This window comes from Kryptolebias marmoratus, linkage group LG16, assembly GCF_001649575.2.
Source record: "Kryptolebias marmoratus isolate JLee-2015 linkage group LG16, ASM164957v2, whole genome shotgun sequence".
NCBI classification, from domain to species: domain Eukaryota; kingdom Metazoa; phylum Chordata; class Actinopteri; order Cyprinodontiformes; family Rivulidae; genus Kryptolebias; species Kryptolebias marmoratus.
The window spans coordinates 26,853,496-26,872,199 of record NC_051445.1 but is presented as its reverse complement, the minus strand read 5'-3'; the positions used below and the strand labels follow the sequence as shown (position 1 = coordinate 26,872,199).

The following is an 18,704-nucleotide window of genomic DNA, read 5'->3' as shown; positions in this document are numbered from 1 at the left end:
TTAACAGAACTTTTGAAGAGGTTCCTGTGGTCTGAAAGCACCAACAGCTTGTGTTCAAACACCACCCCTTTAGGAGTGCAGGAATGAGGTAAGCTGTCAGTCCTACATGTGTAAAGTGAGATCAGTGGTCTCTAATCATTTCTCCTAAACCCGTCTGAACTCGTACATCAGCTGTGTGTGTGGGTGTTACATTTGCAGTAAAAGGTCATTTGTAGAGCTAGAGTGTCTCAACTAGCAGTTAGATATGCTGAGCAGCTGGCTGAAAAAGCAAAACTTCTCATTAAAGAATAATCATTGCAATGGGTTTTGGAAGGTGTTGTTTTTGGGGATGTTGGCACATCTGATCAGTCATGCAGCACTGCTAGAAAAGAACAAGCAGCCCTGTAGGGCTAAGCTTTCATTAAAGCATTCCAATTATACGAACTATGTAATGTAAACTGTGTGTATTTTGAAAGTTCATTCTGTGTCTGTGGCTGGAGGAGTAAATATACAATTTCTGAAAAGGAATGAAAGTTTTAGTCTTTTGAGATTAACAGAATGTACATTCACCCAGAAACTGGATACACTGACTTAAAAGATTTAAAACTTTGGAATCGCCCCTGATCTCAAACTGCTTCGGGGCTTTTTTTCCCCTTCTTGCTCCAAAGTTCCAGAAAGAAATAGCCTCAGTGTATGTTTGATGGTTTCCTGTCCAGGGCAGAAACTTTTTAACTGTGCTTTGTTAATCAGTTAGCAGTGTCAGTTCCTGTGTTTGCTTTTCAGACCCTACAGGATTTTGCAATGTTACTATTAACGCAAAATCAAGCAAACCCCGCAAAATCACAACTTTTTGCAACTTTGTCCAAAACACCACAACTTTAACCCAATATTTATTGTTTCTAAAGTGATTTGCCACCATTTCTGCGGTCTAGTCTCTTCTTTGTGGGTTTGTGTAGTGTGGAATACAAAATAACTCCAAATAACTCACAAAGAAGACATGTGACGTCACTTCCTGTTAACGTCAGAATGCCGGGAGCGTGCAGGAGCAGCGACTGAAGCCAAAATGTGNGTTTCCTACCCAGCTGGAGGAGAGTGGGGGGAAGCTGTTTTGCACGTCCTGCAGTGTAATCATCGCACATAAACGCATCGACAAACACTTTGTGTCTGCAAAACATGTGAGGAGAGCTGCAGACGAGGGACAATCCAGAAATGGTCATGAATGTCAGTTTAGAAGCTGTCAAAGTTCTCAAACAAAGCACCTTTTAATAATGTCAATGTTTGTTGGCAATTATCTTACAAAACTAGTAACTATTTTTGGTTTATATATTAAAAGTTATGGTTTTTTATTGATTTTAGTTTTAAAAAAAATCGCAACCTTTTGGAAAATGCCTGTGAAATCCTGGAGGGACTGGCTTTTATACATTTTTCCCTTTAATTCAAAAGACAGAAACCTAAACTTGATGGAAAACGACATCTGACGTAATATTTTGTTCTTATTTGATGTTTGAACCAGTCTACCGTGACTGCTTGTAAGTGTGACATCTTTTTTCCTTAAAAACAATACAGATGTACCACAAGGCTCCGTTTATGACTATCTTCTTTTTACTTTTTGTAAATGTCCATATATAAATAATTTACCTGATTCATGGCCTGGTTTAGATGTATTCTGATGATGCAGTTGTGTATGTGGCTGATGAGGACATTGTATCTGTCCAGTAGCATAAATTTACATTTGAAGAAAAATCGTTAACATATTGAATAAATTTCAGAAACAAAATGCTCTGGGTTTGTTCTAGTTTCTTATTTAAAGTTTGAAAGACATGTTAAGGTGATAAGCAGCGTCTGAAAACCAAACTCGCATACATCCAGATTATTTAAAGACTTTTTACCAAGTCCCGCTGCAGGATTTGCTTAAAAATCACTCTATCATTTTCTTACATTTATGTTCACTGTCGTCTTTCCATAAAACTGAACATGACGACGTTTCAATGTTTTGTCAAATTCTCTAACGTCAGTTATTTTAAATGCTTAAATGGACGGGCTCCTCAGGTGCTCAGTGATCTTCTGGTTCAGTAACTCATGGAGCAGACAGTATAAAGTCTGTTTTCGCAAAATGTCCTTGGGACAAACGACTTTTTCAGTGCAGGCGATTACTGTGTGGAATTCTCTATCTGCAGATTTTAAATTAATTTCTGAATGGCATTATTGTAGATTAAGACTGAAATAGAAAGTGACCATTTCATCGGCTGATAATGGCCACTTAAAACAAAAAAAAAAAGACAGAAAAGAGCGGCAGTCGGCCATGCCTGTGCATATTTAACAGATTACAGAGCAGGAAAGGGAAGATGCAGCAGCTACAGTCAGCTTACTGTTGCACACAATTTAGTTTTTTAAGTCCGAATGCATTTTTATGTTATTTTTAAGAATTCAAGCTCTTCTGAGGGTTGTTAAATAATGTTTAGCTAATAAATTGTTATAACTGTTCAATGAAAAATATATATATTGACCAAAAATACAAACTTTGTGTTGTATAACCGACATCGGCTGCTCCGATTTCTAAATATTGGCTTCAGCATCGGCCAGAGAAAAACTTCTCAGTCAGCCTCTACACTAAAACAGTTTCTGAAGGAAGACCAGTTTTGTTGTCATGAATAACCTCCACCCTTTAGATGTTATTGTGATTTGTTATAATTTTGCTCTTAAGTGTAATGTTTGTCTTATGAGTACATATCAACTCTGAGGACTTTGAGTTGATGCTGCTTTTGTGTAAAAAGTGTTGATGTTGGACAGATAAATGTTTTTATTTTTGAAGCTGTTTCGTCAGGGTAGTTAAACTCTTGCAAGTATGACAGACTGTTTAATTAGCTTTAAATTGCAGACAAATACATTTTCAGCTGCTTCCATTTGCTGATAGGATAGTTATCCAACCTTAACACATTTCAAACCTTGATATGAATTGGAGTTCAGTGGTATTTTACACTGATTGTCTGGTCTTACATGAATGGCAGCTACTGTGTGCTGCACACCATGGTTGTCTGTCACTTTCACTGACATGTCTGAATACAGTGATGAACATGAATCAAAAAGTGTCCAACGTGTGAAGAACTAAAATGGGTTAAGAAACCAATATTGTTACTAATCTGCTGCCTATAAAAGACCTAAGACGGAACATTTTTGAACTCAGACTAACTTAATGGGTATCAAACTTCTAATAGCTTCTAAATTCTAATATGAATGAATGAATATATATACTTTATTGATCCCCAAGGGGAAATTGCTTATTTGTTGAAAAGCCACTCCATCCATAATTATGACCCAAATATAAAGCAATAAATAAATCCATAAATGAGTCCAGAGAAAACGGATTTAAAGACACTAAGAGCTGGGCATTGTCTGATGGCTACAGGCAGGAATGATTTCCCGTGGCGCTATCTGGTGCATTTAGGTGTTATCAGTCTCTGGCTGACGGCGCTTCTGTAGCCGTTCAGCACGTCATGAAGTGGATGAGGTTTGTTTTCCAAGATGACATGCACCTTGGACAGGGTCCTTCTTTCTGACACCCCTGACAGAGAGTGCAGTCCCACTCCCACTGCATCGCGTTCTCGACCCTCAGCCTGCTACCCTAACATACTACAGCATACAGGATAGCTCTGGCACTCGTAAAAAATAAATAAATGAAATCTGAGAGAGAGAGAGAGAGAAAGAAAGAGCTTTTTTTTCTTCCTTTTGTTAAATTGTCAATTAAAAGAAAAACACTTAACAGACCACCCCATCAGCCTCTAATTAATTGAAGACAAGGGGAAATAAATCAGAATGCGTAATCACTTTCAGAATTATCATAATAATGTTTAATCTGTGCAAAGAAACCCAACAAATATACACTTCTAAGAGTTCAATTATATCACATATTATTGGCTGCAATCAGTCTGTTTTTACTGTATTGTCTTTAAAAAGAAAAACATTACTGGTCAGTCTGTGCAACAAAAACCAAAACATGAACAGGTATTTAGCAGAAATATTAAGTACCTTTTTATCAGTGAGTTTTGATGTCATTTGATCACAATATTTGGGACTTGCTGGTGATTATTTTTGAAGTGTTTTTTTTCTGCTCAGGATATTCATTTTTTCCTTTTAAAATCTTGAGAGTGTCTTACTAACATTACTGGGGTGTGATGTTTCTTTTTAACTTCATCTTGTCAGCAAACACAAACAGTTCTTTTTTTCTTCTTCTTAGTTTCTAACCCTTAAATGCATTTCCAGCAGCAGGTTATCGCCTGTCTGTCTTTTTAGATTCAAAGGTGCTTTTTTTTTTTTTTTCCTTTCCATGAGCCTACATCTGTCGATGGCGCACGCTCTCAGTAAACAGTTTGCAGCATTTTAAGCGGCGTATTGTAAGCCCGTTCATATGTAAGATGTCTCGCTCAGATCAGTCCACCTCGACTATTCCCAGTCTGACAGTTTGTCTCTGATTCAAGGTGACTCCTACTCCAGCTTGCAAACTTTTCCTCCAATAAAAAACAGATGAACTCTTTGGCTGTCATCATTTTTATCTAGTCATACGCTGTCTGAATAATGAGTGGATCCACTCTCCACAGTATGAAACGTGCAGTTCATCGGTCTATTTGTTATGGAAACCCAGTTTGTGTGACACAAAAATAAGTCTGGGTTTTAATTGTGTGTACACATTAGTTCCACTTACAGCTCTCTTTAGGACCAGTGGAAAAAACAAATAGGAATGGACATGCACCCCTGATTGGATTTGTCCCACATCTTGAGAAGCGCTGGACTGTCCACTTTGAGCCTGGGACTAACACATACAGTTGCACTAGTGTGCATGTGTACATGCTACCCCAGTTCATCCATTCATTAATTAGACCCAGTTTATAGTTTAAAGCAGCGGTTCCCAACCCTGGTCCTCGAGGAACACTATCCTGCACGTTTTCATTGTTTCCCTGCTTTTCAGCAGGTCCTTTCTCTCTGCAGAAGCCCGTTAATCACTCCCTCATTCAAATCAGGTGTGTCAAAGCAGGGAAACAACTAAAACATGCAGGATAGTGTTCCTCGAGGACCAGGGTTGGGAATCACTGGTTTAAAGGATGCGCTCTTTGGACAGGGTGGTGGTTAAAGTAAATAATCTGTTAGACATGTTGGCCATGTTAACTCAGTGAGGCAACAGTATGCCACAGCTCTACATGCAAAGAGTTTTTCTGACTTGTTGTTGTCAAAATTAGACCATTGCAGCTTTACCTAACAGTTTTTTTTTTTGGCTTATTTTAATCATTCTTTGTACAGAAGGTATTCTTCTGCAGTCATTTTTTTATCTTTATCTTTAATCTTGTTTGAAGTTTTAAAGATGCAGTCAAAACATTGGCTTTTAGATGAATTTAGTTTGAGTTTTATTCCTACTATTGAAGTATATATATATATATATATATATATTAAAGCAGAGCGTTGCTTTACTCCTGTCTTGTGCATTCGTTCGTCTGTACTGTTAGCAAAATATCTCTTAAATCAAAGTGATCATTAGGTGTAGATCCCCAACTGATTACCCTTTAGAGACAACCCAATTCGAGGTGGCTGCCACAGCAAAGCAAGCTTGGCAAACACAAAAGTAGCCATAACTTAGTAAGTTTTACAGAAATTACGCTAAAAGTTTGTGTGGTCGTAGCTCAAAACTGATTTCCAACTTGCACTCTTTGAGCTCAGTGATTGTGTGAGATCTGTGTTTGAAACGTTGTCATTAACTATGGAGATCAACTCGACTATTTGACCTTACCAAACACAAAAATGGCTATACCTCAATGAATTTCACAAATAAGGAGCTAAAATGTATTGTAGTAGTAGTTGTCAGTCATTCACAACACATACAGTAAGGGTATATTCACACCAGGAAAGTCTTTTGGTCTGCTTGTTTGTTCCGGACCAAAAGTGGACTTTATTTTTTTCGTTTGGTGCGGTTTGCGTTCACATTGTGCTTTTTTATAAACAAAGCCACGTGGGTGACGGTCATTGCTCCCACTGGACAGAAAGACGGGGGCAGCGGTTGGAGCACAGAGCACAGACCCGGAAGTAAAGATGGAAGTCCTGCGTGCTGTATTTGTTATGTGCACATTCGTTCTGTTGGTACAATTACAGCACCATTTTGAAATTCAAGAGCAGCTCATTCAACGTCGGTTTAATGACGTTTGCACTCTGACACACAACATACTAGCAACGATGGCCCGTGAAGTCCAAAAAGGCGCCTGCTTTACGTAGTTAGTTCGGTTCAAGTCCGGTCTGTATTCACACCAGAAGCGAACCACACCAGAGTTCGTTTGGAAGCGGACTGAGACCACCTCAAAAAGCGGGTCTCGGTCCGGTTGTTTGATCCGCACCGGAGTTCGCATGACTGTATTCACACCTGCACAAAAAGTCCGGACCAATGGAAACGAACTCTGCTTCGATTAAAGCGGACCAAATGTGTCAGGTCTGAATACGACCTAATTGCTAACAGATAAGGCAAGATACCGCAAGAGATTGTGCATAATGTTATTATCAAAATTTGACCAAAATAGCGAAAACTAAGTAATTTCTCAACGTAGATGATTTTAGTCTCAAACTTTGGCATTGAAGGTGGCGGGCGATATGCAGCCAATGGCTGCCACATCTAGCTGCCCTTAAAAAAACTCAGAAAGAACTTTACCAGACTCTTTTCCAGATATTTAGCCAGAATTTGGTGTGATAGTAGTTAAACATTATCCCCAATACATACTCAAAGCTTTAACATCTCGAGATCTCTCAACATGGCATGAGATTGCACAAAACATCATTTACAAGGTTTGAACAAAAAAAGTATGCTGTGGGTTTCCAGCTTCTCCTGTGGTGTGACATCTCTTTATAGTTTCATATCTTTGAAAATCTCCCATGTTGGTATTGATTAAAAGCTATTGAAACTCCCCAGTCATTGTGTTCATATTAAAGACTGTGAGGAAAGACAAAAGCTTATCCAATGGTGTTGGTTACTTACGATTTAAAAACTACAACCACCCCCAAAACCTCATCTTCCTGCTACTTTCATTTATTTATTTCTGGTCTCATCTTTCCTGTTTGGTCCCAGCCTTTCCTCCCCCACCCTCTTATAAAACACATTCTTGCCAAGATTCGAAACAATTCAACAGTTCAGAAAAACACTATTTGATCCCACCTACACACAGACGCACTCCCATGTCTTCTGTCTTTACTGACTGCAAAATTAGATTTTATTTAAAATAAGGCGATGGAATTTAAGAGATTATTCTGCACAGCAGACAAACCCATCAGCAGGAGAAGAAGCCTTTGTGCTCATCTCTTTTTGGATGTTTCTAAAAGCAACACTTAGAATCCAATTAAAAATCCATCTTCATTCCAGGTTGTCTTGCAACAAAATAAAAAAATAAAGGGGTGAATGCTTACAACCCAGTGTGTGTAGTATGTGTTCAGCATGGTCCCAAAGCAGCTCAGCCCTGCAGATGTTTGCAGTTTCCATTCCTCTGAAGTTGTGTTGGGGTATCTGTCAGCAGAATGTTGGCAGACGAGCCTTAATGCCCAGGAAGTTGCATATTGGAGCAATCAGACACCCTGTCCTGATACCATTTTTATTCGTTGTCTTTCTTCACATCATTGTCACCATTTTCATGTGTGGGTGCTCAGAATTTTTTTAGTTTTGTTTGTGTTTAGTCTGTCTGTGCTGACTGGGTGCCAGCTCTGCTGTTTTGTGTTTTAGTGAGGGATGCATCAATACCGCATTCTGAATTATTTTTGGGTTGAACTAAATATGGCCTAAAAGGAAAAGTTTTGTAAACTTTCACGGTTAGGTAAATCATGGCATTTCACCACAGTCTGTTCATAAAGGAAGAAAAATTAGAAGAATAACCCTAATGGTGGATTTGAACACAGGTATCCTGTATGGAAGCACATTGCAATTTCCAAAACACCAGTGGTTCTCAAACCTCAGAAAATACTAAACTCACCAAGTACCAGCATTACGACAAACACTAAAAAACAAAACTTGGCCTCTGTTACTGCCAGCTTCTTGCACCGATTTCTCAGACTTCATGGAAAGAAAAATACAATTATTTTAATGAATATAAGTCTTAGGTAAAAGGATTAGTTTATCCCAGTAGAAAAGACAGGAAGAAACCTTAGTCCTTGGGTCTCGAAATATTGTGGGATTTATTTTTACTTTTTGGGACAGTAAATGTTTGATAGGTTTGGTTGTTTCTGTTGTCAGGGTACATGCTGTCATCTTCTTACAGAGGTTAGACCTTCAGGATTGGAAGTGTCCTGTGAGGATGGAATTTTTTTTCAAAAGCTGTTTTGTGTTTAACCAATGTCACGACCAGTGTGAAACTTTAAAAGGTGAAATGAAAAGTGTTTTGAAGCTAACATAAATCAAAAGAAAATCGTAAAAGGTCCTTGGTTTCAAAAAATAAAATAAAATAAACAAACCTTGTTTTAAATTAATAATAAAAGCTAAAAAAAATACGAGTCTCTTTGGCATTTTCCACGATCACTCGGAAGTGTGACGTATCCTGAGCCAAACGCAGGAACGCGAACAAGGAAATGAATAGTAAATACAGATGGCATGCGGGTGAAATGATTCAGTGCGTTGCAATAAACTGTGCAAAAGTTTGATGGATGTGGTTAGTTTAGCTCCTGATGAAAATTACAACCCAATGTCTGGTGAGTAACTGAAATACAAACCTTCAATATTACAGTCGATTGGTTTCGCAACGACATATTTAGTGACAGTGTATTGATTTGGTTATCGGGAGGTTCTCAGCACTCAGAACTCTGAGGAGAAAGTGAGGAAGCCAGTTCCATCTAGTGGTCTGACTCTCTGAAACAGCTATAATCTTCCTGATCTACCTTTAAATCAAAGTTTTCTAACAACTGTGGCTTCAGAAATAAGCCTTTTAATTCTGATGTTCTTAGTTTCCTCTGAAACTGACAGTTTTTTTTCTCTGCCAGCTGCCAAAGAGCTGAGAAACTCCTTTTAAAGAACGTCACATCGATGTAAAGTTTGGGGGTTCCTCTGGAGTTCCTGACAGCATCACTCCAGGCTAAAAAACAAAAAAAAACTTGTTTTCAAACCAGTACTCTTCTTCTGCTCCCATTTTCACTGATAAACAATGCAGCTGTGACCTTCTCAGCGTCCTACAGCGGTTTATCACAGCTGGTTGTGGCGCCAACGACATCACCAACTAAGGACTAACACCTTACCCCACATTAGGATTTTTACACAAAAACTCTAAAAACACGTCATTAACTTTTTAAATCTGAGAAATGGACCACTGGAATGTTTAACTAAAACACATTTGACCTTTAAAAAAAAAAAAAAGCAGATTATATCCCACATTTATGTGACTTGCTGTTGGAACTGTTTGTGGTTAAAAGATGATGACTGCGACACAGAGCACGTCTGACTGAGATAACGGCTGCTGCTGGAGTGTGTTGCAGAAACACAGCAGTCCTCTCTCCATTATTAACTAGGGTGAAATTAGAGTATTAAGGATGACACGGTCAAAAACTGACTTGGTCGCCAAGGGAAATCATGCATTTGTTCCTTTTAATGTGTCATGCAGTAGTTTGAGAAAAGGTTTGCCCACCACTGAAGGCAAAAGAGCAATAATGTGTTTACCTGTGTGTGTGTGTGTCATATTAGCAGACAAACCCATAAATGAACACAAACATGAGCTAAAATTGTATTACTTACTGCACATCTTGGCAATATTTGGTGTGGTAGTTGCTGACAGTCATTCAGAGCACATACTCCAAGCACTACACATCACACAACATCTTTGCTTACAACTTTTGCATTATCTGTTAGCCAATATCTTTATGACTAAGTCAGATTTATAGATATTAAGCTATAGTTTCATGTGGTGGTAGCTGAAAGTCATCCCCAATGCACACTTTGAGCGCTAACAGATCTTGCAGTACCTCATGAGATTGTGCTCAACAATAAGGTTTGACCAAAACAGCAATAACGCCCTCCCTTCTCATTATGACACAATCTCAGTTTAAGACTCAGCCATGAAAGGCTGCAGGTGATATCCATTTCTTCCAAGAATGCCAGGCTTTTAATTTTTGATTGGATTATTTTTTAATCCATGTTCAGATTAGCTGCTGTGTTCACACTTTCAGATGTGTGTGCTTTGTTGCCCCATGTGTACAGATGTGCAGTGTTCTCTCCTCGATGCTGTTTCCTGTCACCTCCTCTGAGCTGTGTGTGTCTCAGTCCCGTTGTGTCAGAGTCCCACATGCTCCATCTGAGGACAGCGGGGAGCAAGAGCCCCCTGCAGAGACCTCCACTGCCCTGCCTGTCCTTGGAAAGTGTTCTGCACAGATCATTAAAAGGGGACGCTGCACTGAGTTTAGCTGATTTTTGGCTTCCTGCCACTTTAAAAGCTGCTCTGGAGCTATTGTCAGTGAGCCCACGGAGCTTTTTGTCCAGAATGAAAAACAGTGGCAGTCCCCTCATTTGACATCATCCAACTCTGTCCTCTTTTTCACCAAGGACCTAAAAACTTATCTAAGAGTTTTAAGCTCAAAATTAATTGAAAAACTGCTCTGAAAAAATAATATTTTTTATGCAGCACTTAAGGCATAAATTTAAACACCATCTGCTTTAACTTTTAGCCTTGATGCTGCTCTGCAGTATTTTATGATCAGAAAGTGGTTTCCAAAAGAGATAATTGTTGTCAAATTTATAATATTACAGTAGCTCAGTTTGATTTTCTGCCAATACAGAGACCTTAATTAAATTACAAAATTTATTAAAATTAAATATTGCTGTCATATTGTGACTGTTTTGTATGAGGGAGCTTTCTACCGTTACTTTTCTAAAAGTTATTGTTACAACCCAGCTTAGCCCGGGAAAAAGGGAGAAGTAACATTAAACCAGATGGAATTGGTTTTGAAATGAAAGAACAATTTGTTTAGTCTTTTGGTTTTTAAACATAAGGAGGGGTACCATTAACGGTACTAAATTACCTTTTAGGTTAGGTTTAAATATAGCATCTACCAAAATACAGTCTAACAATAAAACAAACAATTATGCCAAACAAAATATAAGTAATATTTAACCCAAAATTATGTAACAAATTAACAAAACAAAATGTCCAAAGATTTACAAAAGATCCAAACTCAAAAGCTTTTAAACTCTAACCAAATTAACAAAACAGAGGCTTTATAAGTAAGACTTCTGTGCCTTTCTTCAGAAACTCTCACAAAAGATTTTTATACCGTCAGCCTAAAAGACAGGCCAAACCAAACTCTTGGTCACAACCAAAACGTGACAAGAAGTTTGAATTAACAAACATTTAAACCATAAACCGACAAGTCAAGTTCAACAAATTTATGACACCCAAACAAAGTGGCGAGCTGCTCAAATTAAATCAGCCCATGGACAGGAGAGCAGGATTTAAATATTTGGGCCACTTCTGTGGTTGGAAGAGCAGGAGATGAGCAGTCCAATTAGAAGACAGAGGGGCGTCCATTGGGCGGAGTCAGATGAGGCCAGCCAATACAAGATGTGGAACGACACAACAGGGCTAGCAAATCAGCAACTTGTAACTGCACAGCATTATACGAACCAAATGGCCTTGGGCCATAACAGTCATTTATTTATTTATTTAATGGTTGCTGTCTGTACTATAAATGTCCCCATCCAGCGCCTCCTGTCAAACTCTCCACATCATCACTACCACTACCTAACCAACCAACCACCACTCCTAACACAAGACAGCCTTGCAGCAATTCCAACAATGCATGCTTATTTCATTTTTTTCTCAAGCAAGACTAATGTAGCTTAACAAGTGTCAGCAAGCAAATGGTTTAAAAGCAGGGCACTGTTAGGATTGTTGCTTGTTTCATGCTTTTGCCTAAAAAAAACAACTCTCTTCACATGGTTGAATTAAAGTTCACTCAGTTCTGAACTCAGAGCTTGTATTTTTTGAATAAGGGATGGGCAGTAGGTGTTGGCGGGGCGGGGGGGGGGGGGGGGGGGGGGGGGGTGCTTTGTCTGTCAGCCACACTGACTGGCAAAGCACCATTTGGAAACAACTCGGTGTATCACCACCAGGTTCAGCCCAGGTTCCTACCTGAGACGAGGTTCCACTTGAACTGAAGACCTTGCCCACATGGGAAAAGTATATATACTTTTTATTTTATTTACATTTTTTTACACATTTACTATCAGAACACTTGCCTGCTCCTAGACATTGACCAGTTGGACAGATAAAATATGAAGTAACACAAATAGCAGAAATTTCTTCCAATAGAAGCTACACCTAAACCAGCCTTCTGTATTTGTCTGTCTTCTTCCTGGCTTTCTTAGATAGATAACTCTTACACATTTGGCTTTTATATGTTTGTGAATGTTTTTGTACAGTGCCCTGAGATGACTTTTGTGAATTGGCGCTGTATATATAAACTGAATTGATTTGAGGGGTGTAAGAAGACACTCATCTGGCGAGAAGAGCTACTGGGTTACCAAGATGAGATTTTAACAAGACAAACTCAACTGACTGGTATCTCTCCTGTCTCATGAGTCTCTTCAGATTTTCGATCCGTGCTTCAACATACATGACCTTCTGATGTCTCATTAAAGCTGTGTGACCTTTGACCCCAGAGGGATCAATCTAATTTTTACAAGGGGCCATATTTAAAAACCTAAGGGCCAACCCTTTTGTTCCAATATTTTCTTGAAAAAATACATTTGTTTTTCAGAATTATTTGTCAAAATATTCTTACGGAGACATGAAATAACTACTCTATATATAGCTTTATCAGTCAGAACATTTCTTTTTAAAATAAAGACTTTAATTCTTATGTTTTATTTAAACATTTATTATTTTAGCAGCATTTCATTTCTTGTCCCTGTATGACTTTAGGAAGTCTAGTGAACCTTTTTCTATTGAATCTGGCCATAAAAGAGCTTTTCTGTGTTTTAATAAGTCAGGATCCAACAAGTGAGGTGTGATTTTTACTTTGTCTGACACCCAGGCTGGAAAACACTTTTTGAGTCCATCCAGAGAGTCAAGTGTAGGTGTTGAGTAGTTTCTCTGCATGTTGGCTGAAAGGTTCAGGAACCTGCTGGTTCTCACACTGCAATTGTAAGAGAAAAATGAAAGACCTTGTGACAAACAAGGAGTCAGAAGATCAGAGGTGCATATGATCGTTTGTATTGTGTGTACTCTTATTTCCCTTTACTTTTTTCATTCAGTTGACCGAGCCTCCAGAGGTGAGCATGAAAACTCGCTGTAGCCTAAAGAGACTGAGCAAACATCCTGCAATCGCTCTGTCACGTTTCAGTTTTTTTTTTCTTTTTTATGGAGGCACAGTTTGTATTGAATGCTTTATTGCTTGTGGACAAGCTCTGGGGAGAGTTAGACACGTTTGTGTATGAAAATTCAGCCATAAACGCAACACAAACGGAGGGTAGAAAAGATAATGGGTGAAAGGAGAAAACGAGTGGACGGAGCCATATGGTCAGTTTTTAGGTCTTTTCCTGACCTAAAGATAGACAGTTAGACTCTGTATAAGCCTCATCATAAGTACAGGCATTACTAAAAGAATCTCATTGATCAGACGTTTGAGTTATTGGAAGCAGTGTTTGTGGACTGTAACAGAAATATCTAATAGGGATGTGCATTTAGGCAAAAACACACTTTCAGTTTTTCAGTAAAGATATTTTTCTTCAAGTATTCAGCCTGCTTGTTTTCTTGTACACCTGCTAGCCAGCACTGAAAACATAAGACCAACTTGTAGTGATTCAGGCTTCTCACGTAGGCCTATGTAATCCTTTTCTCATGCAGGACTTAAGTAATATAATACAAGAGTCAGCACAACAAAAATCATTAAAAAACAGAAAGCATCTTAATGAGCGCTCATCTCTGCTGCTGGGTTATGATGTAGAATTGTTCTGTTTTATGTTTATCACTTATAAAATGACCGGGGTCCACATGATTGGGACTTGGGGTGAGTTAAAGTTTACTCACCCCAAGTCCTGCAGCTGAAAACCTCTAGAATGAAACGGAGGCTTCAAGTACAAGGAGGCGTGCTGCTGCTATTCTTGTTAGCTGGAAGTCTTTATAGTCATTCATTTTAACTGGTTCAATGGATCAATGTGGAGGGTGGGCGGTCGGTGTTATGTTGAAAAAGTACCCTGACTAGAGAAAAACAGTTTAAATTGACACCTGATGTGACACGCCAAGTTGTTTGACAGTTGAGGGTAGTTCCATTAATTCTTCAAATTCAATTAACCCAGTTTTTTTTTTTACTAGTTTATATCAATCTATGGCAACAAATTCTTAAATTGATTTTCACTCAATTTGTTTGAACTCTGTATGTCAGCGTGCAGTTTTCTTTTTGCTTTGCTCTTTTTTTTTTACATTTTTTGGGAGAAAAAAGTGGAGTTATGTAGAAAATGTTTTTAGGTGAAAATGGAAACATCAATTTTCGATTTTAATTAACAATTTTACTAGTGATTAAAAACGAGCACTGTTGAGAACAGTTCATAACAAAAATCAGTGATTCACTTGACATATTGAAACTCTTGCATGTAAATTTCCTCACATGACTTGACTGTTTTACATTATGCTTTTAAATAACACAAGAATCACACAGTCTCCCTCCTGTGTTCTGTGGTTTATCTGTCCTGTTTTCATTCACCTGTTTGTAATGACCAGGCCTCCTCTTCTAGCCTTGACTTGTCTGAGGTTGAAATGGCCCAGCCTGAACCAATAAACCCAAACCAAAAAAACTTGTTTTAAAGCGATCGAGAGAAAAAAAATTACCTGAGGAAAAGTGACATTGAAAATGAACTCGATGGGACTTGAAGCCTGATGGTGTGTTTATTGTATGATAGAAAACCTGTTGAGTCTTCAGGGCAGAGGGAAGCTGATTGTCCTCAGTGAGACAATTGCTGTCATGTGGCTGCTCTGTTGTTTTTGGACATTATGTTCTTTCTAACAGCCTTCGTTCTGTTTGTGGTTTGTTTTTGCAGGTTTAATTACCGGTCGACTCACCATCTCACCTCCAATGGCTTCTATGAGTTCCTGAACTGGTTTGATGAAAGAGCCTGGTACCCTCTGGGGAGGATAGTTGGAGGCACAGTAAGTATTTTGTGTGTCCTGAATGAGTTGGAGGTGCTTGACTTTGGGATGATAGAGGGTCCGTATGTATTTTATCTTGTGCCTATACCTTTTCTTTTGTCTTCTTTTTCCAACAGTCACAATATTCAATGACACCATCATAATCAGGTCACATTCAGCTTGTAGACAGGTAAACAGCTTTCGAGGGAAGTAAGGAGAAGACGGGGAGTATTGACACTAGGGTCTTGTCCACACAGGAACTTTTTTTTCCTGAAAAACAATTGCTGTTTTTGTTGTTTCTAAAAATATTTTTTAAACGGCATTGTTTCTAGAAATGTTTTCATTCACACAAAAACACAAAACGACCCCGAAATTCTGCAGTTACTGTGCCAGGCCTGTATGTGTCGCTGTAACGCTCCTACAAAAGTACATCAGAAACAGGAGACGAGACATGGAGCATACACATAAAGCCTCCATGTCAGGTAGACTGTATATACTGTATTATATTGTCCAATCTTTGGTTCAAACTGTAAACACAAGAAAAAAAAAACAAGAAAAAAAAACAGGATGGCAAAAGCCAGAATGTTGTTTTGTGGACTAACGACAGTGGAAGTGGAACTTCTACTTCGGCGCAATAAACTACAAGACCACAAAAGTGCAGGGCAGTGATTGTTAACTGGGAGTCGTGTCCGTCCAAATACACAGACATAATGGATGCTTTTCCAGACCAGTATCTGCACTTCAATACACTGATGAAAACCTTTTGGCTTTAGATTATTTGGTGTAATAATAAGGGCTTTTTGCTCTGCTCTATTCAAGGCAGTGTTTTTGTTCATCGGTCTTGTCTGTTCATTAAAGTAATACAGGATAAAAAGGCTTTACTGTAGTTGAGGAGCTAGCGTCACGAACACAAGCATGTAATCTGTCATCGTTGTTACATCCGTCACGATTCGGTTAGAGGTGAGTTTGTGACGACAGTTTTCATAAGTCTGTCCACATGAAAACACAAGGGTGGCCTTTAAAGAGTTTCACTCTGAGACCTAGTTTCAAAAATGACCATTTATGGGCTTCTCAAACACCATTTCCGTGTGCACGCAAGGCTGAAACAATCGAGAACGTTTAAATATTCACAAAAAACTTTGTGTGTGAACGAGGCCTAAAGCTCAGCCGATCTGCTATCATATCAGCTGAAGGACGGACAAATTGGGGTCGCTTTAAGTGTTCATTATTCTCCACTCATCTCTCCTGCACACACACACACACCTGTATGTCCGTATGGGTGGTGATTTAATCTTCTCTTCAGAGAGCATTTAAGGACTTTCCCCTTGGCTGACAAAACAACAGCTTTATTGTTGCAGTAGTATAATCTGAAATGAGAACAAAATGGATGTTCTACTTTAGAAACCACACATATAAACCATTTATTTCTATTTACATTGAGATATATAAAGTCATTTAAACTCTAAAACTTAGTTCGACCCTGTTTAGTTGGAATATGGCACAGATTCACAGTGGCATTGTTCTCCATAGCTTTGCAGAGTCACAAAATTAGTTATCTGCACATCTAAAATCAATTTTGTGCACAAATGTGTTCAGGTATCCAGCTGACCTGAACCTGAACTGCTCAGGTTTAAATAATCGTTTTCTAATAAACTATGTATTCATTGGCTGAAAGAGAAATGCATGTTGATCTTTATTTTTGGCCTGGGCAGTGTAGCACTGTAAGAACCAGACCACAGAGGGTGTTTAAGGGGCCTGATGAGAAATCTTAGCAGGAACTCTTTAAAACAACTTCTGGGAATTGTTTTATTAGGCGAGTTAATTTTACTAACATGAAGTGATAAACTACAACTAGCTACAATAATTGAATCAATGCTTTTAAAAAAAAAATAAAATTCACTGATCAAATTTACTTTCACATTTGCACAATTTAGGTTTAAAGTAATAAACAAACGACCTACTTCCTGACAGCATTCTGAAGCAGTTTGTTTTTAAGGAGATGGAGGATATAATATATGGGCGAAGTTGAAGCTCAAACGTCCTTGTGTCTGTACAACAGTAAGACGTTTTTGTTTCTCTGGATGTGGAGGGAAGTGAGATGTCCATGCATGAGGCATTTTAAAAAGTGGTGCAAACGTGGATTATCCAGAGTATACACACATGCAGTATATGCCTATATGTTCTGATGTGATGGCCTTGTGTATATATCCTCCATAAAGTGTTACTGGGGTTACATAACCAAAAAGCTATATATAGTAATAGTAAGATGGACTTATGATAGGATAAAACAGGAAGTAAACAGTTAAGAATTTCTAAATGTTGGATTATGGGGTTTGAATAAATAAGTTTCTGCTTCGTCCTACTCCGTTTTGAACATGTTGAGTGTGTGTTGAGTGTTAATTAGTGATGATTGATGTTAATTAGTTTTTTCACATTTGTTTTATTTGTTGTATTATTTAAACATGTTCAAAATGAATTCTTAACAATTAATTAAACTCTGCCTGCTAACCGTGACCCAAAAATAAGCTAGTAATTAAATTCTTTTTTTCACTCTTTCTTTACTTCTGTGAAATGGCTTTATTAAACTGTTGAAAAACTGCTTAATTGTTTGTTCATACTGTCACTTTTCAAAGACCTCTTTATTCTGAGCAAAAACCGAAACATTTTGGGATCCTACACTGTAAGTGAATGTTTTCTTTCCTGGGCCCAGGTCCTTCGGATGTTTTAACCCTTTCTTTCCTTCCAGGTGTACCCAGGCCTCATGATGACCGCGGGCCTCATTCACTACGTGCTCAACCTGCTGCACATCACCGTCCACATCCGGGATGTGTGTGTTTTTCTGGCCCCGGTGTTCAGCGGTCTGACCTCCATCTCCACCTTTTTGCTGACGAGAGAGCTGTGGAACCAGGGGGCGGGGCTGCTGGCGGCCTGCTTCATCGCCATCGTTCCGGGCTACATTTCCCGCTCCGTGGCTGGCTCCTTTGACAACGAAGGGATTGCGATCTTTGCCCTGCAGTTCACCTATTACCTCTGGGTACACTTACACACACTCCTCACTTTTCACAGTCTTAGTCCTCTGTAGTGTAGCTGTTCATAATTGTTCTCATTTCTGACTGCTGTTGGTCCGAAAGACAAGAATTAGCCCAACTGCAAATAAAAATAAGTCATTTCTTCTAATAGTAAGTCAGTTTATATTTTAGAATGATGTAAAGCTGTGAATGGCAGGGTTATTTTTCCAAAAATGGAATTGCTTGATATTTGTCTGAACTATGTAGCATAAAGTTCAAAGCAATTTAAAGGTCAGACCTAATCAGGGGTGGAAATTCAAAATTTTGATCACCAGCCATAGTGGCTGGTGGACAAAAATTTTTACCAGCCACTCAAATATTTTACCAGCCACTATTTTTTGTTGTGACAAAAAGTTATTTCATATGATGATGATGATCGACGCGGGTGGATGCAGTTGTGGTGCCCTACAAGCTGACTACTCTTGAAAAACAGAAAATAAAATAGCTTCTCATCACAACACCTAATTGGTGTTAGACTGCATGTAATCTGTAGTGGATCGAGTGCATCATATGGGTTTGCAGTGAACTGTTGTAATATTTT

At 38.6% G+C, this 18,704-nt stretch overlaps 1 protein-coding gene across 1 annotated transcript in view; it reads left to right on the top strand.

Annotated features, from left to right (window-relative positions):
- Positions 1–18,704, top strand: part of LOC108247747 (dolichyl-diphosphooligosaccharide--protein glycosyltransferase subunit STT3B-like) — an 82,323-nt gene that overhangs the window by 35,297 nt on the left and 28,322 nt on the right. The window contains exons 2-3 of the mRNA XM_017436107.3: positions 15,008–15,116; positions 17,842–18,129. Of these exons, the coding sequence (XP_017291596.1) occupies positions 15,008–15,116; positions 17,842–18,129 (397 nt within the window). The remainder of the gene's footprint in view (positions 1–15,007; positions 15,117–17,841; positions 18,130–18,704) is intronic.